A 26,174-nucleotide genomic window follows, 5' to 3' on the forward strand; every position below is an offset into this window, starting at 1 on the left:
CACTTTTTATATATAAAACACGGACACATGTTTCTTTGTTGTTGTTGTTTTTTTTTTTTAAGTATTTTATGAAAAACATTTTACTGAAATGTGAAACATTAAAATACAAATGATCTTTTTTTTCTTTTTAAATAAAAAATACAATAAAAATATTTGTTTAACTAGAGACTGCACTACTCAGTGATTTAAAATCAATGTGGAATAAGTAATGGTTCAGATATATCTTATAAATTACAGTTACAATTACACTAATAGCCATCAAATAAACATGGAAAAAATGCCATGTTAAAAATACTGGACTTCAGTTAGTGTTCTTCAGCACAACGGGCACAGCCTCGGTCTACTGGGACGAGCCATGCACTAAGAAGTGTTGAAAAAACTCCTGAGTCTTGCGCTTTTCTGTAAGATCTTGCTTTGTTGATGAACGAAGAATCAAAGAGGCAAATATAGTAGCTAAAATGATAAAATACAGTTAGTGTGGTTCATTGTCAAATTACTTAATTGTGCAATTCTTACTCAAAATGTTGACATCTAATCGATTTTGAGCAGAGTTCTTCAACAATTCACGAAGAAAGGCAGCTATATAGTTGAACACATTCTGATGGCACTGAGGTAGCATGGAAATAACCTAGAAATATAATATATTTAAGCAAAAGAAAACATCATAAGAGCAGCATAAGTGACATTTTTGTAGCACACCTTCACACACTGACTGGAATTAGAGCAGCATTCTAGGCACTGCAGGTAAAAAGAGTAGGGGACAACCGGCTCTGGCAGGGCATCGAGGAAGAGAAGCAAGGCTTCTGCTACTGAGTGGTTACTTCCCGCTGAGTGGCACTTGTTAAAGAATACAGCGAAGATACATTTTGCTTAATAAAGCAATCTTTGTAGTTTTGATATAACAGGGTTTAAATAGAGAAAAAGGATACGCAAAGAATCTGGCATTCCTGTGTCAAGACAATCCCTTATTTCGGCAAATTCGATGCGGAGCCCAGGCTGTTGGAAAATTTCTTCCTATAGAAAAATAGACGGTCAAAGGTTTGTCATTTTAGTTTACATGCGAGACGATATACATGTTATAGAATACATTTCAGTCAATTGAAGATTGAAGTTTGTTTCCAATTATCCCGTTACCTGTTTAATTGCATTGCGGAACAAGTGATCAACCATCATCCACAGTTCTTTAGGAATGTCAAGAGGCTTTTCACCTGAACTTTCAGTTTCTTGCATGTTCAACTGTTTGAAGAGAGAACAAAACAAAGAAACATTTTATGTCAATATGAAAACTTGCATGTGCCCATTTTCCCAAATGTACAATTCGCCCTGGGGGGGATCAGTAAACTTACTCTGATGATCACAGCTTTCAGAGTAGTCCACTTAACTCACCTTATTATGAAGAATTTCCTGAGGCATGTCTTGAATGGGCTCCCTTATTTGACACAGTGAATTTATAGAAGTGCCATAGCAGCTTGGCAGATAGTTCCCTGTCACAGAGATGAAGTAGTCCTTGCCCCTTTCTAGATGAAGCACTAGAATGTCCTCAATCTCCTGCTTTCCCGAATTCAGTTCAGGAGCTGTCATGCGGTTTACAAAAACTTCAAGGTCGATTTCCACGACGCCGCCTAAAATACAAAAGAATGAATAAACACTTCTCTGGTTTTATTCTAATTTAAATGATTAGGAGGAGAAGCAGCCCACAAGCAGAAGGTCAACAACTTACCCTGAGCAATAAAACCTTTTGGAGGGTTTGCGGTGAGCCACGGTTTGCAGTACGTTGTTTCATTAGGCTTTGGGATGAACTCAAACTGACATGGGACCTGCCCATCATTGAAAATGCTCAGTGTTTCTGCCTGGTGCTGCATAAACTTTACATCTTTGAAGTGGAACTAAGAAAAACAAACAAGGCATTAACACATTTTGCAATATACAAATAATAGGTATGTTTAAGTCCGTGGCCAGATAATATGCATTTACCTCACGCTTTGACAGCGTCACAGACGGAATGCATTCATTCTCCATTTTGTCTATATTTCGAACAATCTCTTCAAATGTTTTCTTGTAGGATTCTGCATTTACTCGTTTTATCTGTAGGTATGTTCATGTTTAGAATCACATTTCAGGTTTGATGTTGCTGCATTGAAAAGTAAATTAAAATATATGATTAACAAAGTGATTTACCCCTATTATTAGCAAAGAGCTGACTGGTTTGTGGTCGCTGGTCTTAAGTGCCATGTGACTTTTGTAATGTTTTTGGGTCACGTTCTTCCCTTTCCACAAGATTCGGTCACACCACGCTGGCGCGCGACACTTCTCGCTGCGGACAGGAGAGATAGTATTTCAGACACACAACTGGGATTGCCATAAAAAAAATGTCTAATTTGAATTTAACTTTACAGCACAATAGTAACCTGGCAAGAGTATGAAAATAGCATAGTAACTAGGGATAACAGGGAATAATGCATTTTGCAACCCTTTATTATTAACGTATTTTCCGGACTATAAGTCACACTTTATTTCATAGTTTGGCGGGGGGTGCAACTTATAGTCATATGCGACTTATATAACAAAATATATAATTTCACATCGTTGTTGTTTTCATACTGACAGCTGCTAGAGGACGCTCTAGGCTTATGTGCCAGTATCTGCTACTCCTGTACCACTGAAGATTTAAAACACGGTAATCGAGCAGCAGAAAGTTTGGAGTGAGCGAGAAACTTGTGAGGAACTGGCGAAAAGCGGAAGTTACTCTTACTGCTAATCGCGGGCTAAAAGCTAGATGGCCACAGCTGGGTGCTTGAAAAACATGCTGCCGGGAGAGGCTTGTCAACGGTGCAGTTACGCCTCCATGCCCAGGTAGTTGTCAAGGCAGGTGCGACTTATACTCCGGAGAATGCAGCACCCAAAAAATACCAACAAAGTTTTCTAGTAATTTACAGACTTTATACTGGATTAGGATTGGTCATATTACCTTGTGAAATAAAATGGGTGTGAGTTCCAATTCCTTGTCATTACCATGTTATACACTTTTAGGTACCACTCTGTTTCCACTCTAACAACACGCTATAACTGTGCTGTAAAGTACACTTTAATGGGCCAAGTCTCATATAGCATTACCTTGTATCCCACAAGTCGGAGCCAGTGTCGTACTTGTAGGTGGGCTGAAAGTTGAGCTCGCCCTCATCAAAGCCAACAAATACAGCTTCCTCATCGATTTGCCGCCTCAGCTGTGAGGGGAAAAGAGCCTCTCAGTGTCTCCGCAGCGACAACAGACAAACTGTGGATGATCATGTTATGTAGATATACCTGGTCATAACTGTGCAGCGCTTCAAAGTCTTTCTTGCCGATTAGATCCTTCACGTTTTCGACATCAAGGTCACTTATCCTGTAGTTCAGATCCCCGATCCACAAAATCACACTGGCAAAGGATGCACATTTATCAATTAATCGGAAATGTGAAAAGCACACAATAAAAGAAACCTACTCATGCTTCATGATTGTAAGAGCAGGCTGCGTGGGGTCGAGTTGTCGAAACTGGAGGCGGCTGCAAATATCCTTGAAGTCCTGATTACGTCGTTCGAACTCCTCCGTGTGGGCGGCGAGGTGACAGTTGACCACGCAGATATCAGAGTTGTGGAAGTGGAACCGGATTGCCACAGCGCCCTTGTTCCCCTGTAAAGAAGATCAAATCAAGTTAAATTATCATCAACGTCTCATCACTCTTGTGTGAAGCTGATTGCGGTGGGTCAGAGTCAGGTCAGAGAAAATATTTGAGCTAATTAAAAAGTAAAAGGTTGGGAACTGCTGACCCAAAGCCTATGCATATATCGATTTACTGAAAATAAGTCAAAATGGCTTTTACCATTCGCCCCATGATGCCGGTTCCCACCGTCTCAGCCTCAATGTCCGAGATAAACTCTGCATGTTCCTTCTTAATGTAGAAGAGAAGCATAATGCCCACCAAGCGCACCAACTTCACCTGTGGAGGGTCAAAACAAAGATTTTCAATCACCCAGGATAACCTAAATCTGGAAATATCCAGCTGAACTACAGAACTTTATAATGTGAAGGTCTGAAGCATGTTTGTGCAGTGGTAGGAAAGAGGTTTCAATCATTTCTTTCATGTGGCCTATTTCACATTGCAGAGGACAAAAGAGGAAGTAATAACACTGACTTGGCATCTTTACAAAAACAATATGTAAATCTAAAAATCCAACCATTACTTGCAACGGAAAACCAACAAATGTGAATATGAATGAGAAACATTTGGAGCCAAAGTCTGAATAAGAAAAGGCGCTTTCTTACTAAAGCATACTTGGCCTCTGGGTGCAGCCCCTCGGTCACTGCCTTTGTCCACTCCAGTTCTTTAGGGGTGTCACTGAAGAAGAAAGCCTCTTTGCTGAGGTCCAGCTCTTGAAATCTGTAACAGAGGAAAACACATTGATTGACTTTACAGCCCTAAAATAAACAGTGCCCGTTGATTTCTAGAAGCTGTTCTGATGATAAGCAAAGTGTGTTCCGAATCAGGAAAATGAGTATGAGTAATTGAGTATTTGATGTAATTTACCCGACACAATAAATGTCTGGCGGATCAGCAGTCGAGCTGAGCCAGGGACTGAGGCTTTCCTTTGGGGTTTGTCCATTCACATTGTATGTGCCAAGGAAAAAGCTGGAAGAAGCAAAGAAAAACAAATCAGTCGGATCCACACAAACAAAAACAAATAAACCTGCAAATCGAGAGTAAAGTGTGTTTTTTTTACTAATTGTTTTACAAAAAATAGGATAAGCAAACAGGTCAGTTTTAATAGCACAATTGACTGGATCTTGCAACATTGTGCACATCAATGTTAGATCTATTTATTTCTTGAAAGGAGGTTAGCCCAGGACAAGCCATTACCCAGTGCTCTTAGCAGCAAAACACAGGAAGACACCAATCAGATGTTGCCACTATCCAAAAATATGGCACAAACGCACGATGACTCACACCCAAGGACAAATTAGAGCTCCAATTTGCCCCTGCTTTCAGTCTCCAGGGAAAGGCTGGGCACTGGGTACTCGTGGGAAACACCCCATCCGAAAGCCATATAAGTACTTAAACCCATTTCCAAATGTAACATTCCAAAGACAATTCTGATTAAAGACAAATATGTGTAAGTAATAACTTGCAATACAAATATTAAATAGTAGTATGCCTTATAGCAAAAGGACAACAATTCATGGATTGCACCAGCAGAGGGCAGTGCAGATGAGGCATTTCTCTAAAACAATTTGTAATTTAAACACTTGAGAATAACAGTTCTATTACTTTCTGTAATATTGAACAGAATTTCGTACTGTGTTGAGTTGATTTCTTTTTTCTTAAGACATGAGACAGATGAGTTGAATTTAGGACAGATCTAGCAACACAGAAAAGTAAACCCACAGATGTTGACTCATTCTTTTACGTAACATTTCTTCGATTTAAAATATGTCAGTACAGTGGATTTGGACACGTACAAATGCAGCTTTCCAGAAATGTTTCAGTTGTGAGAAAGGCAAATAAGGTCACCTGTCTATTGCTGTGCAATCAATATGCATTATCTAATCAATATTCAAAAATGTGTTTTGTATAAAAGTACAATTTACCAAATGCAGTTAGGGACATATCTCGCTCACAGCGGTAATAAATAATATGACCTATTTTTTGCCTGTGCTCAACTTTAGTGTTGAGAATTTAAAGGGCACAAGACAAATTTTGAGGTTTTGTTTTTTGTTAAGACTAATTTCTTAACAAAGGCTTGTTAGAGCCGATTTGTGTGGAAGAAACCAGCATTATGTTTTAAAAGATGTTAATATATAACAACCCAGCACAATAAAGGCTTATTAGAAAAAGTAAATAGAGAATTATGATGTGGGAAGAGTGCCTTGGTTTTGCGCTTTTCTCTTCAGTTTGAAATGCCACTAATGGCCTCTATTTAGTCTATAAACAGTTCTTTAGCTTTAGATGTGTGGTCGTCAAACTTATTTACTCCACACAGCTTATTTGTCGGCAATGTCTCTATGCTAAGCCACAGTACCTGAAGTCCTCCAGGTAGGTATACAGGTCCTCATTCTTCAGCAGCTCACAGCGGATGAGGTTGTCGCGCAGGCCGAACTGAGGCATGGCCAGAATCTGAGCTTTGTTTGACGGCGTGTGGCTGGAGGAGCGCACCAGGTCATCCCGGTCCTCCCGACTGGAGACGCCCAGACTGCACATGGCAAAGGAGAAAAAACAGTCAGGCATGATCGCAGAGGAGAGTAGGTAAAAACACCCCTTTCCAAATAAAAGCAGCGGCCCATTAGTGGCACCCTCCTTCGCTGTGAGAACACGGCAAAAGAGAGCCCTTTCAGGAGCCATAGCGGCCGCTCCAGTGAAACACCTTGATGTGCAGCTGATCAACAGCAGCCGAGGCCGAGCTATTTCTGTTTGGTCGATAAAGAATGGAGGGCAGTAGGGGAGGAGAAATCCAAGACCAGTCTTAGATTTCTTTGATCACTGTAAATCTTCCAGGAATGTGCTGTGGCTTGTAACTAAATACCAACTCAAAGCACTTTACGTTCTACTGTATATAGCGCATAGTCTGTGACATAAACTTTCAGGTACACTTTTTGGAAAGTCTTCTTAGTACCTCTCTTGGCTTGAAGATGTTTTGGAAGTCTGTAGATCACCGTTGGAAGCCTTTTCTTTTTCTACAGCTCCCTTTTGGTCAGAGGTTTTCCCTGTTAAGACACAAAACAATGGTTAAAGATACACAAGGAACAATACAATTTCTTAATGTTGATTGAGCAGTTACACAATGAACATGGGACGATTTGTCAGGTGTCTTGTCAAAGCAAATGTGTGTTGAGTAGAGCTGCATAATGCTGCATGTGCATGCGCAGTACTATCGGGCTATTTCCCCTCATCTCAGTCGTCAAGTGGTGCTTCAATTTCATTTAAAAGTGATCATCAAAGTAGGTTACGGTATCTTGCTTGTTGGAAAAACTCAGATTAATTGATAAAATGACAAATGTTGCGTGCAAAATGTAGCAAAATACAATCAAACTACCTTATACTGCGAAATATCAAGTACATTTGAAAATAATGTCCAATAATATTCAGTAGTTAGACTGTATAGTATAATGTATCATCATCATATCGCCAGTCTAGCTCAACAAGGAGAGGGCCTGACTAGAAGGTTGTAAGTTCAAGTTAGACAGTAGTAAATTTTATTTGGTGGTTCGGTCTAAGGTTGTCACGATAATTACTATATCGACTTATCGTTCAATAAATAACAGAAAAACAATATATTTTTGGGCTCGATATTTATCGTTATGAGCATTTCCACCGTATTTTTTCTTCGCAAAACTTTGATTTTTAACTTAAGTAAATTGAGTTGCGTTATATTTCATATTTATTGCAGCTTGTGTGGCATTTTCGGATATGATTATGCACTTTTAGAACAAAGGTTTACTGTCTTTTTAATGCCTGAGAGAGACGGTATCCACTATCGAGTCAATAATATCATTTATCACGATACTTTCCTGCCACAATGTATCGAACTTCAAATTTGTTGTCGTGACAGGCCTTGTTGTGCAGCCACCCCATACATACAGTAACTCACAGCATGCATGAGAATGAGTCATCTAACCATGTGGCTTTGACTTTATCTGGTGAAGCCATTTAGGTCATTTTGAATTGTGTCCATAATAACAGGACGGTCAAAGCCATGGACCAATATAACTGTCAGCAACGTAGGTTTCTTAGTATTGACTTTTGTCTTGTGCAATTTCTCATGAGTCAAACATGTTAAGTGTGATGATACGTAAAGCGGAAGCTGCAAAGTTGTGGTCTACATGCACCAGTTCTGTGACAAATGCCACAAAGATGACAGTTAAATTTAAAAACAAACTTTGCACAAGGGGAACTTCATTAATTTGCAGAGATAGAGCCCCAGAGGCGACTGTTGTTTGCCTGTGAGTGCCCTTTGCAGTAGGTTGCAGTTTGTGAATTCTAAGTAGCTGGGTTTAATAGCAGAGTGTGGAGTACGACAGCATGGACACCGTTTCTTGCTGCACGGCGGTAAACAGAGTCGACTGTTGAGAAGAGGAGAAGAGGAAATTGAACAAATGAAAGCTAGGGCCGTCCAGTTTATCACATATATGAATTGTAATCACAACTTAAACGATTACAAATAGCAGATCGCAAACACAGCAATTCAGTACAATATCATCTGCAAAACAAAACATTTGGTTTCCATGGGATCATATTATGTATTAAAAACGATGACCATGTAGTTTAGACCTCTGCAAACCGGTTCTAAAATGCATGTTCATGTAATAATTTTGCAGTTCATATTTCAGTCTTGTTGCTCAATATTAATGGACCAAAACATTCTGAAAATGAGTACTGTGAACAAAATCTTAACTTTGATATATGTTTTTTTAAATTTAATCTAAATCCAGTCACTTGTCAGAAGAAATTAAGCAAAAATGCAATTTCATATTGTTTTCGAAATTATGCAGCCCCACAAACAGGTAAAGTAGGTAGGTAAATAGGTAAAGTAACAAAGTATCTGTTTACAGCATGATCAAACTGAAATGCTTTGTCACTATAGACTCACTGTTATCACTTCTACTCCAACTTTCACAAGCAAATAACAATGAATCATGGAGGTAGAGAAAGAGAGCAGCTTATATCCTTCAAAGCATTCCTAACCATGTAATGAGCTTAAGATAAAGCCAGTGGGGATGTATAGTGCTAACACTGTGCATATTGTTTATCTTTGTATACATCTGTGGTTTACCACAGGTCTGCACACATTATGAAGAGTGTACAGACAGTCAAAAACGTCTTGTGCACAAAGGGCAGCCCAGGTTCTACCCAATATCAGTTCAGAATGTTATCAATAAAACGTGCGATCCCTGCTCTGTCTGTTATGATAAATAAATATCAGAAGGTATAACAGTGGGTGACCTACATTTTTGCTGAACTGAATCTTTATCATGTTCAAGGGAGTAGGCTACAAAAAGCAAACACACCTTTGTTCAGATTATTCAGAAATGGGATGCATATTATTTACAACTGCAGATTACAAACAGTGCAATAAATGAAAGTGCAGCTCTGCATAAGGGAGCATTGGCCTTGCAACAGGTGTGCCGAAAGCGAGCTTTATATGGGCACAGTACCATCATTAGCCAGGAATGGCTAGCATTAAACCACACATCCATAACAACAATGAATCAACACCAGCCAGAAGAAACAACTATCACGACAGCCGAATAGCTCGAATATGTCAAACAACTATGACCATGATCGTTGTATCTTTCCCCCGTTATTATTGTTACCTCTCGAGCTAAATTAGCTTAGTTAGCATTAGCCGGCAGCAGCTAAAGTGGTACAACTAGTGGCAGCATCCTGAGCCAAAATGATGTATCACGGGCTGAACAAACCCGTACAGGCGCTAAACATCTCAAAATGCTAGAATAAGGTTCGTACCAGTGTGTTTCACCGCTCCAGACATCTCCCCGCACCGCTCCCTATCATGATCTGTGCAATGTCCACTGTGTATGAGATTTGCCCATGCTCACATTGTTGTGATGGGAGGGGTTTACACACATACACACACACATACACACACACATACACATACACACACATACAGGCACGCACGCGCTCCCACACACACATGACATGGCCCTCTCTGTAAAAGATAAGGGACTCTAGCAAAGAGTAATAAAAAAAAAAAAAGAGCAAAGCAATCTAGAAAGAGCAGTCAGTTTATTGGCAGTTTGACGACAATGTTGAATTTTTGACTACAGGCAACTTTATGAAGCTAAGTTTGCCAACCTTGTAATAATCAATAAAGTGAAATCTCATTTAAAGGCCCTGTACCTGATTTTTTTTTCATTTCACACAATGAAAGAGGAAGCCACTAAATTGAAATGTTGGTGGGGCACAAACTCGTCCCTAATCTTCCTAACGTATCTGTAGCATCCCAATTCTTAACAGGGACATGTTCATAGGCACATTTCATACTTGCAGGGTCACTTTTCAGGGTCACTTTCACACGAATGCAAGAAAACTAGCCTCCAAGTTCATGAAATTGATACAAATGCTTTAAAATTAGATCTACAGTGTTTTCCCCACAAATGCCTGAGTTTACAATATGCTAAAGGAAGACAAGACACATTTCATTCCACAACTAGAAAAGAAATCAGGTATAGCTCCTTTAAGGAAAGTTAGGCCTAATATAGTACACTTTTCTGGTTGACCAATTTTACTTTTGCTCACTTCTACTTTTTATGTTTCTGTTTTTTTCCCCCATCCTTATACATGAATAGAATATTGTGTTGATTTGGTATGCTAGTATGCCATCGTATTTTTGATTAAACATTAATTACACTTTATTAGGCTACTTATTTTCAACTTTACTGATAAGGTGCTTTGAAAAAAACAAAACAAGTTTACTCACCAGATTTCTTCCTTTGACTGAGTCTTGCCATCTTTGAGCCAATTGGAGCAAACGCATTGGTGACACTTCCTTGCCCTTTGGTGGATTTCTGATATTTCTCAAGCCACTCAAACTTGGGCACCTGGGCAGTGGTCTTGCAGACATCTACAAAAGGATACACGTGGATGGCAATCATTAATATTGGCAGTGGGAAAAAAGCAAGTAAGTGACTGCAAGTTCAAATGTTTCTAATCAGCAATATGGTTTCTTACCACAAGAAATAACGCATAACAAGAATCCCAGCAATGTGAAAACAGGAAAGCAATTTTCAAACATACAGTACAGTGGCCTTAGAGCAACAAAGATAGATACTTTTGAGATGCTTTTTGATTTAAGAACAAATCTATAGCCTATGTATTACTGTATAATATACAGTGGGGAAAAAAAGTCTTTGGCCAAAATCCAATAGAAAGTCTATGGGGAACTGACCAAATACTTTTATTTCCCCACCATATGTTTATGTCCTGCTCTCAATTCTATAGTTGCATTGACACCTTTAAAAGATGTTTTAACAGAAAGCTTAGAGTTTCCTTTAAAATATTTGTCCATATGCTAATGTCTGTAATGGTCTTGAAGACTACATGTTCAACATTGGTTCAAAGCTGGGTTACAGAAATACAAGCAGTCAAAGATACATAATATTTAGTGTCCTCGTCCTACCTTGAATCTTTTTCACGCTCTTGTTTTTGACAACAGACAGCTTACTTGAACGTTCCATCTTCTGTGTAACTCACTAGGACTTTCTGTTGCTCATTATGGAGCAACATATTAATTTGTATCCAAACTTTGGTGGAGCATAATGAACAAAAAGACCTGTTGGACATTCCTAATCAACGGTCTAAAAAATAAATGAAAGAATAATAAATACAAAAATCGTCTGAGACATTCTCCCTAAGTCTTTCTTTCATTTCCTATTTGCAAATGTTTGCTGTGACGCTGACACTACCTACACACACCTTCAAACTCCTCCTTCCTTTGTGCTTTACACTTGTCACAATGTGTTGCCTCCAGAAAATGTAATGACGACAACCTGAAGAAAAAAATAGCATGGCACTGTATCTCAAACTGCACTTGAATAAACCCCCAGTAACAATGCTGAATGTTTAAATTGGTTAAATAGCTGTGAATATTTTAAAGTTATTTGTCATTGTGTAAGCTTCAGGCGTTGCTTGACTTGCTCAGCCGGTTTCCTGCCGATGGCTAAAAGAGATAGTTTGGTCACCAAGTTCCTTCTATATTCTATTAACAGTGTTGTGAAAACTGAAGAAAGTTCTGTGTTGTAATGGTGTTTCGATTTCGTGGATTACTGCTCAGAAATCATAGTCAGCTACATACCACTCCAGGCCCTGTTGACCTCACTGAGGAAGAGGCGTGAGTGGGACCCAAAAGGAAGTCGTAGCTCCATTTCATATTCGAGGAAGCTTATCCTTATTCTCGTGTCAGCACCTGTCCAAATACAGAGCATACTTACACATCTAAGCTCAATTTCTTTGCATTGAGATGGCTTACAACAAGCTACTTACCAACAACAGCAAGTTCCTCAGGTGATGAAACTTAAAAAAAAAAAAAAAAAAAAAAGCACAAGGCAAATTAGCAATAGTTTCGGGGTGCTACTTAGGCCTCCTTCAACATGAATAAACACAATACCTTCCACAACAGCAAAGTCAGTGGAGATGGGAATGATGTCCTCCAACGTGACATCCTCAGCCGTGATGGCCATTCTCTTATGGGTGTAAAGAAAGATTCTGCAAAATATGAAATAGAAAATAGAAAATATGCCAATAAATGCAACATCAAGTCTAGAGCAAACTTCATTCGGAGGCTTTTAGATGAAATACTCACGCATATTCCTTTGAAGAGTCGACCAGCCCCAGCAGTCTACTCTCAGTCGTGTCATCACAGAGGATATTGCACTGGACGGCATGTTGACAGTTAAGAGATCAACACATTTCAAAGCATTTAGTAGCTTTGCATGTGTGAACAAAAACCTAAATGTTGAAAAAAACAGGCTAAACACATTTATTTATTTATTTTTAGAAATCAAGAGGATGCACAAGAAGTCTGTGACTCTTAACTAATGCATAGCTACATACACTTTACTAATTGTCCATACAGTAGAGTTCAAATTCTCTAAATTCTCCACACCAGTGTTAATTTCATCGACTAAAATATTTAGTCATAATTTTAGTCAAAGTGATATTTTTGCCGACTCAAATTGGACTAAAACTAAATTAAAACTTTCTCATGAGACTAAAACCATGACTAAAATGTCCAGATATTTTAGTCGACTAAAATAAGACTAAATAAAAATGAAAAGAGAGAGACTAAAATCATCCAAACTGCTATTGACAGTCTGAAAGAGCCTCATATCATTTAAATTCACTGCCAAATGAACAGGTCTAGGCTTTATTCATGTGGGAGCAGCTCCATGAAGTCGAGGACCACGATTAAATATGATTATAATGAATATTATAAATATAAGTCGACTAAATTAGTCTTCATTTTAGTCGACTAAAACTAGACTAAAATTGAAAAGTTTTTTTATAATATTTTTTTTTAATATGTTGTCAAAATTAACACTGCTCCACACACAACAAAATGCCCATTGCAAAGACAACAAGAAAAAAAAAAAAAAAAAGTAACAATCAGACGTTGTGGCGTTTGGCTCTTGGTAAAGGCAACACTGTTACAAAATCGCCATCTTGTGGATTGGAAACGCTACTACACACTGTCGCCCACACAATGTTGATTAAACAAGCCAAACAGTCCTACTATGGGCAGATCGGCAAAAGTCTTACGTGAAGCTATAAACTGCATTTTTTGTTGTTGAGAAAAATCAAGTCAAGGATACTATAAGGCAGTTTTCCTCTCTCTCCAAAGTTTCCTGAATGGCGACGGACTGGTCCATCGTGAAGAGTTCTGACAGCTCCTTCCCTCTCGGTCCAAAATAGTCCGGAGTCGACAGCGCTGGTGGCAATAGTATTATCTCCTAATCACTACATGGCAATAAAGAGATCACCACGTGCGCCCGGAGCTCTGCCGATGCGCTGCGTAATGCCACATTGTTCCCTTCTTTATCCAGATGTTGAACTTTTTGAGCTTCCTACTGGCCCAGCCCGTCCCGAGCCGAGCCAAAGCTGCCACGCACTGATTCACCGACGCCTTACGTCACTGAGACTGAGCTGTCAGGCACGGTTTGGTTTGGGATTAGGCCTGAAATCTCTATCCATGCTCGAGGCACACTGAAGGATTACGTGGAGATCGTTGTCCCAATGACCCCATCTGCAAATAATCTAAATAAACACTTCTGTGATTGTGTAAATTATACTATGACTCACCAGCAAACATTTAACTAAAATGATGTTGTAGTTAATGTAATAATGTTTTATGAGGAATAGTTTATTAGATTTTCATACATAGATTACAGAGATACAATGCGTTTTTGACTACAAATAACATTCTTTTTATTTGGACTTCTAAAAACAAGACACATATTGTAGTTATATCACATGATTCACACGAAATTAAACATAAGTAGCACATTTACATATAATGTCTACTGACCTTCACAACACCATAACCTGGAGTATCATGTGTCATATAAAGTGCATACAAGTCATATTATTCTCACAATGGCTTTAATAGTAGATAACCTTTGTTGTTTAATGCAAAACATTTATGAAATCATAGAAGTGCTTTTGGAAAGCTTGCTTCTTTAAAGTTAAGGCACAGGTGCAAGCAAGGAAATAACAGTGGACCTTATGGATGGAGTGTATTGTGCATTGATTAAAGTCATTATGTTTTCTTTATAGTATTCCAGAAAATATACAGCTTATCTTTTCATCATGTCTGACCAAGTCACTGCTATGTGATGCTACCTGACATGAAAGTTATTCATTTATTTTCTTTAAAAAAAATACTGTTCAAACCACTTTCAAATTGGCCTTGAACTAGAAATGATTAGGAAAACAAAATGCGTAAATAAGAAAAGGAAACAAATCCCAGACTTATTTACAAATCATTATAGACATAACTGGGCTTAACTTGTTGTACAAGAAGTTTCTAAAATAAGACATACTCTCACTTAAAGCATTAAACTGATGACAAAAACAACCAGAACATAAGTGACCAGTTCAGAGTGCCTCTGAGGCCCTCTTGTGGCAAATGAGGGGACGTTCAGTGTGCCATTCAGGAACAGGCACGAGGAGGTCAGTGTGGCGTTGCAGCACTCCAGATGGCATGGAGGTGGTGTAGAGTCTGTTTTACATGTAGTCTCCCCTGAACAGTTAGTGGTGCATCCAGCTGTCCACTGTGTATCGCTTCCAACTGTCTCCTTTTTCAACTGAAACATAAAGAATATGATGTTAAGGGAGTGCCTAAAGAACACAATTACAACAAACAATCATGAAGGTCTTACCTGACAGTGCAGCTCTGATGAAGAGCAAACCTCGTGTGTTTTAAAGCTTGTATAGCAGGTTGCTCCATTGCATTGTCCGGTATGACACTTTTTCCCCTAAAGAAAGAAAAATATATATGTACAGCATTAGAGGGTCAACCAGCTCATGTTTTATGCTGTACGTCACAGTTGCTTACGGCTGGTGTGGTTGGTGCCATGGTCGTGGTGGTAGGTGATTTGGTTGTTGTTGTTGCACTGCCAGTTGTCATCACTAAAACAATAATAACATATTAAATGTTGACACAGAAAATACTTAGCTAACTAAACTATTTAAATAAATGCTTCCTCTTTCTCTCAGTTCAATCCAATTTGGAGAAACACTCAATAAAAGCAATTGAAAGAGTAGTGTAGTAGTAGTAGTAGAGTGCAGACAGTAATTCTGCAACTAAGAGTAAAATGTGCCTTTATACTCTTGTCCCAAATACCACCTACGTGATATTTTGTATGTTTTACTTTTTCTTTGAATGTAAAACTGTAAACAACGTACTTGGTGTCGAGGTGGTCATCATCATGGACGCAAAAGTATCGTTCAGGCAGTTGGTAGAATTACAGCAGTTGACCGAGCAGTTGCTTTGAGAGGTGTTGCCGCAGCCCATGGAACAGGAGGCGCTGCAGTTAACAGTGTAGCAAATGTCCGTCTCTTTCGTCAGCTAAAACACGGCAAAGTGACACAGTTAGGAATTACACTTGAGTGGGGCAGTGGTTCTCAAACATCAAAATCTGAGCTGGATTTTGATGTGAAAAAGTTTGAGAACCACTGGGGCAGAGTATATTGAACAGCTCCAGTAACATTACCTCACAGTAGTTGTAGCCATAAGGACACATGCTGGCGTTTTGACTCGTGTACATAGAGTAGCAGTCGGAGTAATTGCACATGAATGAGCGGCAAGAGATCTGTACCACACAGGGAAATACAGTCATCATGAAAAAGCATCACAGTATCGTTACAGGCTGCCTATTGCTCTTACTGTGCTCATTGAGGAGTTACTCCAAGCAGTGGTTCCATTTGACAATCCTCCTGTGGTGAGAATGGGACAAACACTGAGTTGCACTTTTGACAAACCTGCTGACAGTAACTGTAAGCCAAAAATAGTTACCAGTGGTGTTTCCCATTGAAGTGGTCATAGAGGAATTCATCCAAGAGCTGGATGTGACAGATGATGAAACTGTTGAAAGAAAGAGTAAAGAAATAAAATAGTAAAACAATGAGTTTAAGTATTTTGTTTATGTGCGGTGTTGGGACAAACCAATTTTGAGGCTCATGATATTGTAAAAAATATTATTCTCCAGAAAATATCTCATTATGGTATGACTAAAACTCACGTGTTAAATACAAGTAACTCCTTCTTGTAGCCTACTTGTCGACTTATTGTTCAATAAATGACAAATAAGCAATATGTATTTGTAATAATTCAAAATTGTACTGAATATATTTCCATTGTGTTTCTTTGAGGATATGGTAATGTAAATTCATGACCAAGCTTTACTGTCATTTACATGGTTTGGAGTTACTATTTCAGTGGCATAAACAGGTCCAGTACCTCCGGTGGCTGTAGGCATGGTCTGAGCAGCAGATGTTGCTGCAGTGGTCTGAGAAGCAGATGTTGCCACAGTGGTCTGAGAAGCAGATGTTGCCGCAGTGGGCTGAGAAGCAGATGTTGCTGCAGTGGTCTGAGAAGCAGATGTTGCTGCAGTGGGCTGAGAAGCAGATGTTGCTGCAGTGGTCTGAGAAGCAGATGTTGCTGCAGTGGTCTGAGAAGCAGATGTTGCTGCAGTGGTGGTGGGGCCCATAGATGTCATTGCTGCTGTTGTGGTAGGCCCTTGGGTGGTAGTGGCTATTGCCTGGGCTGTGGTGGTGGCAACAGTGGGTGGTACTCCAGATGTGGTGACCGAAGATACTGGTGACACGGACAGAAGTAATCCTACAAGAAACAGCCGCCAGTTCCCTATAAAGTCTGCCAAGAAAAGAAACATTATGATGACAGTTAGGGCTTCTGTGTTGGAAAATACAACAACAATATTATTGCAATATTGCACTGTATGTGCCATTTAATTAAAAAAAAAAATTAAATCTAAGATATTTTTTTCATCAAATTGTGAGAAAATCTTGACTAAAACTTTAGCACTTTTCTAACTATCGTGCATGTACGAAGCAATTCATTTTGTGGTGTATTTAGCACCACTAAATAATTTAATGAGAGGCTGCTCAATTATATAAAGTGATACGAAGTGGCTTCATTGAGTAACATGGTTGGTTAGCTAGGAGTAGTTACTGGGAATAATAAAAAAAAAAAATATATATACATTTATTTCAGTTCCACTGAAATATGTTCCTTCCTGTTCTTTCCAATTAAACGTTCTTTAATACCACAGAGGCAGAGACAACCTGTCAGGGGCATACAAGCAGATCTGCAATTTTGGTCTTGGAATACCCAAACAGACAATTGATATACTGATGTCATTAATAAAATAAAAAAATAAAATAACACCAAACACACCTGCACCATCTAAACACATGGTACTCCCTCATGGTCTGCCGTCCTGGTACTAACCAACACAACCTGCTTAGCTTTCAAGATCAGCCATTCACAAGCTGGTTTGGGGCATAAACCACTTAACAGGAGGGTACTTACTATAAGATTAATATATCTAAAAATCACCAGCACTTGACTTAGGGTCCTACCAGTAACATCTGTTTGTATAGTAACATGTAATCATATTCATTATTGGAAGTCTTTAGTGTTTGAAAATAAGCTGCACATGATAAACACCTGATGATAAACACCTTTTTAAGAAAAACTCAGCAAACTGTTATACTAATTCAAATACCACGACGCAGTTCATTACCTTTTAAAGCAGTGGAAGCCATTGTCATTTTCCCCAAACCGCACACAGCGTTTGATCCAGCCTGCAAAGACATCACATGACCCGTTACAACCACAAACACAATGGACGAGTGGCCAGCTCCGGATGTATTTACGCTAATGTTACACAATCACTGTTTGACAAGAAAAATCACAGCCATGTCCACTGTCCAAATAAGCTTCATCAGTGCCAACAAAAGGACTTTTATTGCGCTTAATGGTTCTGGCACAAGTCAAATTGTTTACCCAAGCATTCTGAATTACAACTGGGCTCATTCAGTGGCTATCCCAGAGCAGTGCCTTTGATCTGCGGTTTCCCCTTTTGACAATACACCGATTGTTCCAATGAAACTGATCCCATAATTAGGTTTGGTCACTGTACTGTCAATAAGCTGATGCAGAATTTCTAAAGTTGCGTTTTTCTGTCTTCTATCAATTAGGAGTTGAAAAGGATGAGTTGGCATCTGTTAAAGTGATTCCAAGTATTAGTAGGACTGCTCAATGTATCTGCAATTTCTGTTATCGCGATATTAAGTGACGCAATAACAATATGCGTCACAACCTGCGTATACAGATGCATTGTATACCGCTCATCATCCCAGATACTATATTTTATACATTTTTGCTTTTCAATTCTATTTTACATCTTTATATCTATTTTCTATATAATTGTGTGGGGAGCCATCTGCTACACTTGTTTGCTATTGGAGACAGGTATAAAAACACTTTTCACTGTACACTGAACTATATATGACTGTGCATGTGACAAATAAACCGTATATTACATTACTATGCTTGTTTTGTTTCATTATGTCAATGTTCATTTGTTTTTATCTGATTTTATTCACCTGTTGTAGCACTCTGAGGTTTCTATCTTCAGAAGTTTTCCATCTAAAATCGTCCCTGTATATGTGCGACGGGCCACAACTTTAACAATGCTCAAATCCACGCTGAAAATGGGTGCGCAAAGGTATGACATTTTCAATCATTATGTTTGTTTAATATATTAATTTGCCTTATAAATGCAGCTTTTATGTACTTTAGTATACTCTTGTTGTTCTCTAAAGCACTTTGAATTACTTTGATTACTTTGCAAGAACTGTGCTCAATAAATACAATTGCTTTGCCTTCCATCTGACTGAGATTTACACATAGTTTTCCAATACTTTAGCCTCCTCAGAACAAAAGGCATGGTCACTTTTAAAATCGATTTTTTTTTTTTTAGAAATTTCAAGTTTAGTCACACATTTCCAAATTCATCGTTTTGAGTGAGTTTTAGAAGCAGTTGTGGCGAATAGGTCTGAGCTCATTCTACACATGTAGGGGAGGAAAATACTTAATTTTTTAACATTTTTAAACTCCGTATAGTCCCTTTAGGTCATTTTTCTCAATCTAAATTTAATGAAACGTACAGTGTTGAAATACTTTAGTATAATATTGCAACAACATGATGGCAATATTCAAGATAGTAACCCCATAATTGCTGTTTGTTCTCATATCGTGCATGTATTTTGGCCTTAGGTGACACCATGCCGATATGTAATGTGCTTGGGTTTATTAGTGAACATGTTTGTTCCTCCCGCCGGGCCCCCTGGGGAAATTTGCAGAGCGGCATGGCTTGTTTTTGTCTATTTCCCTTGGATCCAAGCTTCGCCTCCTGGGGCCCACGCACCGAGGAAACAGCAGTGACAACAGTGGCCATCTTGGCACCCCTAAAACTCAGCGCGATAATGGAAATGATGAATACATTTCATAATAATAAAGATGGGAAAAAAAAGAGCTAAATGAAATGACTAATGATATTTGGATTTTTCTACTTACCCAAAATGCAATGAGACTTTTATCAACAACTTTGAATTGGAGGTACTGTATAACTGGTATTTGATTTTTCATTAAAATTGAGAGTTGGGAAAAAGCGTCTTTAGCAAAACAAAGAGTGGTCAACAGTAATGATGCTAGACGGAATTAGCTTTTCAAATTCATGCGAAAAAGCAGAAATGTCAACCAAAGGCTACATAACTGCATTTTGTAGAGGCGAGCAAAGATATATTAGGACAAACTAAAAACCAAACCATCCATGGTATTCAAATGACCAACTAAGACTGTTGCCTCACCAAACAAAACAAACTCTTCTATAATTTGAATCGACAAAGGCCCGACAACGAAGCATAATGTGCCTGACGCCTGTGAATAACAAAACTTACTTGCTCACTTTCTTTCAATGCAACCACGGTCCTGATGCAGACGCCCGAGCCCAAAACGCCAACATCCACTCTCCTACACCGTCACTGACAAGCATACGTTTTTGAGTCTGGCAGACCAGTGGCCTCACCTGTCGCGCTCTCGGTCCTCCTCTGCGTCAGCTGCAGTTGAAGAGAAAGAGCCCGTTCTCTGTGGTTGCCTCTCCGTCAGCCTGCGTCGCCTCCCTGCCTTTCACTTCCTGCTGACCGTTCTCGAGCAGTGATAAGTGGAAACTCACCTGCTCTCACTGCAGGTGAGATGTCAGCAGCGTCCCCAAGAGGAGGAGACGGGAGTCCTGGTTGCCGGGCGGGTCTACGGGATGCTTTCGCAATTGGACGTCCTGTTATTTTTGAGAGAGTAAAAGAGGATTACTCTGATGTAGAGTGATGTTATAAAGTTATGTTTTGATTTGACAGTGATGTTATAAAGTTATGTTTTGATTTGACAAAGTATAAAAAAAAAACTTCTGAATGAATTTCTTATAAACCACAAACTTTTAACACCATCCTCACTAGTATCAGCTGCATTCCTGTGTGTATACAGTACATATTGCATTACCTTTAAGTACAGTGTTAAGCCCATTCTATGATTCACCAAAACTCCCCTCCCCGTAATTAAAGATTTACAAAAAAAAAAATAATCGACAGAGTTAAGAGCTTTGTGCAGGTGAGATTTCATGTCCTAGTACAGTGATTGTATAGGGAACCTCTTGGTTTCTGTTCAACACAATGTGAAATCAGAGCCCCTCTCTCCACCAGCTATAAAGCCCCCACACACTACAATTACCTCTTTGTGGCCTAAAGAAAAGTAGGATTCTCGGGGACCGCACGAAAGCCATTGCACAATTCAGGCGAGAGAAGTTGTCTGTTTTATATTGGAGCTGAAATTTAAAAAAAAAAAATGACACAATTGTGTAACTGATGTTTTAGAGGCATCCAAAGATCCAAAGAAAATCCCACCTTAACCAAGCACATTTTCTCCAGATTCAGCCTTCCCCAAATCTAAAAGCTTCTTGACTGGAGAGTTCACAGCCCATTAAGCGTATACGCCTCATTTGAAAGCTAAGGCTGCGGGTTTTTGTTTTGCAGCTTTTTTTTGTTGCTTTATTAACATGTTTTTGCCTTGTTTTTGTAACTTTTTCGTTGCATTTTTTTTTTTTTCATCCTTGTGTACGTCTTGTTTTCACCACTATTTTGGCACTTACTATTTTCAAGAAGAAGCCAAACTGGAGAATATGTGCCCGTTTCAGGTGGGAGTTTTAAAAAGGTTAAAAAACAAACAACAACAAAAAACAACAACATATTGAATACTTTTTTTTCTTCAGCTTTCCACTTGCACTGATGCATTGTCTTAAGTTCGTTTTCTGCTGTTCTTATTGCTTATAGCTATGTCGTTTTTATGATGAGTGTACTGCACTTTGGTCAACCATGTTGTTTTTAAAGTGCATTATAAATAAAGCTGGATTGGATTGAATACAATACCTTTATTACTTGAAAAACTAATGGTCAACAATACTCAACGGAAATTTAAAGTCACTCACTGAAATAATAACCTTCATGAAAGTACTGAAGCATTTGCCAGTGAAACTAGCCCGCTTAATTATTCAATAAAGGATATAATCAATTTAAAAATATATTTGATTGGGACCAGATTGTAGCCATCTTTTGTCCCACAAACGGATTCTCATTCATCCTCGCCTTCTGCACATGTTTTTTGTTTTTTGTTTGTACTGGGGGAACCTACGCAGACACGAGAAGAACATGTAAACTCTGCACAGAAAGGCCAGAACTTCTTGCCGTTGGGGCAAGGGAACTAACTGCTGTGCCACTGTGTTGTAAGTGTTGAGAACTACTTTGTAGAGTCAAAAACATGACGATTGTGCCCAAATTCATCATCTGTACAACAACACTATGGGGACTAGCCTTCTTTGTCATGAGTCAGTGGCACTGAAATGTGACAAAATATGCTTCTAAATGAACCCTTTTTACTTTGGAGCCTCTATAGAATATGTACTGGGGTAGAGAGTACTATATATAGTGGGGTTAAAGAGTACCAAATATAGTGGGGTTAAAGAATTCTCTACAAAAATATTAAAACATTAAAAACTATGCTTGAAAATGTACTGACAATCTCTGCATAAATGAAAGATTATTTCTGTTGATGCTCTACCCATTGAAGCGTGAAAAAGTCCCAAGGTGTTAAAAGATTCTACCTCACAATGTCTGTGACTTGGTAAACATATTTTCTCCCCAAGATTCTGCCTAAAAATATGAAGCTGCCATTTTCAATTCAAGTTTACAGCTTTGTTAGTCAATTAGATTAAATGTAATGGCCATTATTTGCAACACCTCTGCGTGCATGTGCCACAACACATCAGAATGACACAACTCAATCCATCAAAAGAGTCTGTTGTTGTAGAAGTCACTCTCCCCATTCTTTGGGCCGGTTAACCTCACATGACCCCGGCTTTGACATAAGCTGTTAATTTCCTATTGACGGATGTGTTTAGAGCAGGTACATCACCGCAGGAGTTGACCACACCAATTTTTACGAGGCTTTCACTCACAACCTGCGATGTGCCATATTCCCTGCAGGCTCACGTTTCACCTGAATTCCCAGTGTCATCTGAAACCCAAGCCACTCACGCTGTGTAATCAATGGGGACAAAAGTGCCACCGCACAATTGCTTTGGATGATTAAAAATGCCTGGTGTGGTCCAGGTCAAACAGACGCTACTGGAAATAAAGATGTCAGTGAAAATTGATGAAAGCAATTAAAACAGTTACATTCATGGGTCTGAGTTAAATGATACTGAACCGGAAAGAATGCATTTTATGTTTGATTTAGGGTTTGTTGATTATTATTATGTTACCCATATCGCTCAGTTTTATAAATTCAGACTACTACAAATAAATATAGACTACAGAAGTTTCTGGACCCATTTTAAGTCTGATACTGCTGTCAATCAACATTTGTCTCTTTTAGTTTTCTAATCGGATTTATTACACTTTTGAAGTCCACAGTTCAAATTTGTGTGATTATAATATTCTTTATTAATAATAGGCCTACATAAAACAGTTGCATTTGCTCATATTTCTTAAACAAAAATCTTTGTGAACCCTATTGCTTGCATACATATGTATCTGATATTACACTGCTAACTGTCTCTTTGGTAACAGCAGAGTGAAGAGGTGCAGAGCTGCTCAGGATCTGTCTGCATTCTCAGTGAAAGGAACACAATTATGCAGCTCTTTACCACTGAAGGTAAAGTCCCAATCAGACCTGAGACGTTTCTCATTAAAGCTGAAGCTCTTTGTCTTCTCTTCTTTCCTTTCATTGCTGTAATTATGCTTTTTACTAACCTGTTGTTTTCTCTGTTTTGTACTGTTTTTGAAAAACTTGAAAAGCCTTACCAGGGATGGGGGGCTGTAAATTAGCCCGTGGCTAAAAGCCTTATGTGCAGTACATCAGTCGCCTTGTTGGTAGCAATGTTTACAGTCTCTGCCAAATAAACAAGTCAATGGAGAGAAATGAAATTTAGATTCTACTACATTTACATGTAATAGAATTGACAACGTAGCTAATTGAAGTGAATTGATTTAAAAAGCCCACCTGCTTACTCTTTATAATTTGTAATGCAAGAGCTCTGCCTTTATGTGTCCCGGGGATATAGGATTGTTAGGTCATATATATGAACATATGATGCGGTTCATTTGTGTTTTGAATCCATGATTAATTCGTTTTTTTATCTTTTGATTAATCGAGAGTTAAAGCGTTAACTTTGACAGCCCTAAAGTCTGAACACCAAAGATAGTAACTCGAGGATCATTGTGAGGTAGACAGGCTTTGTGGAATAAGTAGAACATTCACACTTAAACTTTTTGGCTGCACTTGCGTTTTGTACTTATACAGCTTTCTCTGGCCAAGTCTGTTAATCCTTGCTATGTTTGAACAATATGGCTGTAACTTGTCATTGAACAAAATGACAATATAGTAAGTAAGTTATTTGAACACAAAGACAAAACAATAAGAGGAAGTTGTTGTTGATAATCCCCTCTTTACTTCCAATGGGGTTCAACAAATCAAATTAGGCGGTCTGGATGCAACTGAACTGCTAAACGTGTTGAACTAAGAAGATTACGCTGGCCAGATTTAGCTATAGCCAGCAATCGTCAGCAGCACTGTCCACACACACACACACACACAGACACACACGCAGCCTCTGGTGCACAGCAACAGGCCAGTGAGCTGTGGACATTCACTGCGGACTGAGACTGAAGCCAATCGAGAGAATATGGATTGGAGCATTTCCGGATTACATCACATCTTCTATAATAGAACAAATGCAAAGGTCAGTGTAAATGCAGTTACATTTACGATGTGCTTAGTCTACCACATGTATTATGGTGTAGTTGTTATCAAAGTCTTTATACTTTATTATTTATACTTGGGCTTCTTCAGGTTGTACTCAGGTTCATCTGCAATTTTAGGCTTTATACATTTTTAAAAAAGATCATTTCATGAATGCCTCAGTTATGTATTGTCAGGGGTTAGCAACCTCAGGCCCTGAAGTATACTGACCCCCAAGTTGATTTCGAGAAGTATTATTGCACAAATGAGCAACCAAGTATCTGCCAACATACTCTAGAAATGTGAAAAAATACTTGTTTCTTACAATTTCTTGGTAAAGGTCATATGTAATGCACAACACTGGCATTTGTGACAAGGGGATAGTTTACCTTGGGCTACAATTGGAAGGTTCAGCGCTTGTTGTTTTGACAATGTTGAAAGTTGACCTCCACCAATCAAACTTGCTTACCTCTAAATAGTGTGTTTTTCCTGGTTTGGGCATGGCTTACACTAAGTTTAAACATAGTCTATTCCAATTTTAGTCCAAGTTTTAGACCTGTTTTAGTCCTGATTTGGCATTGATCCGGTTCTGGTGGTACATGGAAGGTCAAATATTGTATGAGTGGGAGTGCTTGGTGGGAAAAGTTTGAGAAACATGGCTTTATGACACTAATATCATTATTTGTTTGTATTTTGAATAGTTATGAACATACAATAAAGTTATTATGTTCCATCCACAATGGCTTTTGTCCTATGGCCTGTTTGTACATGGACATTTAAGGGGATTCTGTGCACCTGCAGGTTCCTTTGGGTGAGTGTGTGGAAAGTGACTTGTAGTATTATAATACTGTAAAAGGTTTCTAAGTAAAGTCTGCTTTCTTTACAGATTTGCCCATATAATGCAGTACAGTTCCTGCCAAGAGAAAAGCGACGCATCAAAGACAAAAGGGGGCAGGCAAGAAAAACTAAAGGTATGAATTAGTCACACTAATGTTTTTAAAATTATTTTTAGGAAAGTTAGACATTGTCCAGAAAATAAAGACTTGCATGTTGAATCCACATGTTTAGGACTACTGGTAGTATTATTGATGGTGAATATTTGAAGTCCAGCCACAAGGTGTCAGCAAAGGAACAAATCATTTTTTGAGTCAATACTGAAGTCGTTTGAACAGTGGAAGTAGTAGGTCTGTGGGTAAAGTGTAATCATTTCTTTAAGGTAGGATTAAACCAATAGGCAAAGAAAGCGCTTCTCTTCGGTCCTCATGGCGGGGAGCTGACATTTTTGTAATACCCCCTGCCGGCCAGGGGCGACTCCAAAAGACACTTTGGAAACAGGATTCTTGCTTTGGCACTCGTTTGTACCGCTAAAGCCTGGCTCAAAAGAGTAAATTTTTTTCTAAAAATTGCTATGACCATGTGACAACGCTGGGCTATGTATCGTATTTTTAACCACGCTGTTTTTTATATATTCTAAATAAAAAGTGGAAGCCTAAGTCTATGATTGACAGGCTCTGGGGCTCTGTGGAGGCTCGTAGCCGGTCCAGCTTCCCGCCTTTTTGCACTTTCAAAGAACAGGCTTCATAGGAGGAGATTGAGCAACCATGTTAATTTCACAAACCATGAATGGGACCCGCTGATCTCTATTATCTATGGAATGACCAGACATTATCTCAAGCGATGTAAACATATGGAGCAGGGCTTAACCCATTTACTTTCACTATTAAACTTACATTTAATAATACCTCGATCTGATTT

At 38.8% G+C, this 26,174-nt stretch overlaps 2 protein-coding genes and 1 long non-coding RNA gene across 5 annotated transcripts; all 3 read right to left on the bottom strand.

Annotated features, from left to right (window-relative positions):
* Positions 1-142: 142 nt before the first annotated feature.
* Positions 143-12,424, bottom strand: inpp5b (inositol polyphosphate-5-phosphatase B). 3 transcript variants are annotated; one of them, XM_079561722.1, is made up of 22 exons: positions 12,351-12,424; positions 12,156-12,253; positions 12,032-12,061; positions 11,844-11,954; positions 10,470-10,613; positions 6,645-6,735; positions 6,054-6,224; positions 4,565-4,666; positions 4,303-4,417; positions 3,860-3,976; positions 3,482-3,669; positions 3,304-3,415; positions 3,115-3,224; positions 2,179-2,314; positions 1,975-2,085; positions 1,721-1,886; positions 1,387-1,622; positions 1,135-1,236; positions 930-1,014; positions 700-827; positions 517-628; positions 143-453 (listed from the first exon to the last, which is right to left on the bottom strand). In XM_079561722.1, exons 2-22 carry the CDS (start codon positions 12,226-12,228, stop codon positions 341-343), a joined length of 2,553 nt encoding a protein of 850 aa, XP_079417848.1. In that variant the 5' UTR covers positions 12,229-12,253; positions 12,351-12,424; the 3' UTR covers positions 143-340. The 3 variants fall into 3 exon arrangements, with proteins under 3 accessions (XP_079417848.1, XP_079417849.1, XP_079417850.1); XM_079561723.1 differs by lacking the exons at positions 11,844-11,954; positions 12,032-12,061; positions 12,156-12,253; positions 12,351-12,424 and adding an exon at positions 11,169-11,315; XM_079561724.1 differs by lacking the exons at positions 10,470-10,613; positions 11,844-11,954; positions 12,032-12,061; positions 12,156-12,253; positions 12,351-12,424 and adding an exon at positions 9,494-9,608 and having other exon boundaries at positions 144-453.
* A 1,514-nt stretch (positions 12,425-13,938) lies between these two features.
* Positions 13,939-16,770, bottom strand: LOC306966062 (uncharacterized protein). Its single transcript, XM_079560696.1, has 9 exons — positions 16,506-16,770; positions 16,062-16,130; positions 15,933-15,982; positions 15,760-15,858; positions 15,418-15,614; positions 15,333-15,343; positions 15,102-15,175; positions 14,926-15,021; positions 13,939-14,850 (listed from the first exon to the last, which is right to left on the bottom strand). Exons 1-9 carry the CDS (start codon positions 16,762-16,764, stop codon positions 14,593-14,595), a joined length of 1,113 nt encoding a protein of 370 aa, XP_079416822.1. The 5' UTR covers positions 16,765-16,770; the 3' UTR covers positions 13,939-14,592.
* A 91-nt stretch (positions 16,771-16,861) lies between these two features.
* On the bottom strand, positions 16,862-20,166 carry LOC306967185. Its single transcript, XR_013793171.1, has 3 exons — positions 20,033-20,166; positions 17,812-17,872; positions 16,862-16,919 (listed from the first exon to the last, which is right to left on the bottom strand). It is a non-coding gene; the product is annotated as an uncharacterized lncRNA (long non-coding RNA).
* Between the last annotated feature and the right edge of the window lie 6,008 nt (positions 20,167-26,174).

The sequence above is a fragment of the Gobius niger genome, assembly GCF_951799975.1.
Source record: "Gobius niger genome assembly, chromosome: 8".
In the NCBI taxonomy this organism is placed as follows: Eukaryota; Metazoa; Chordata; class Actinopteri; order Gobiiformes; family Gobiidae; genus Gobius; species Gobius niger.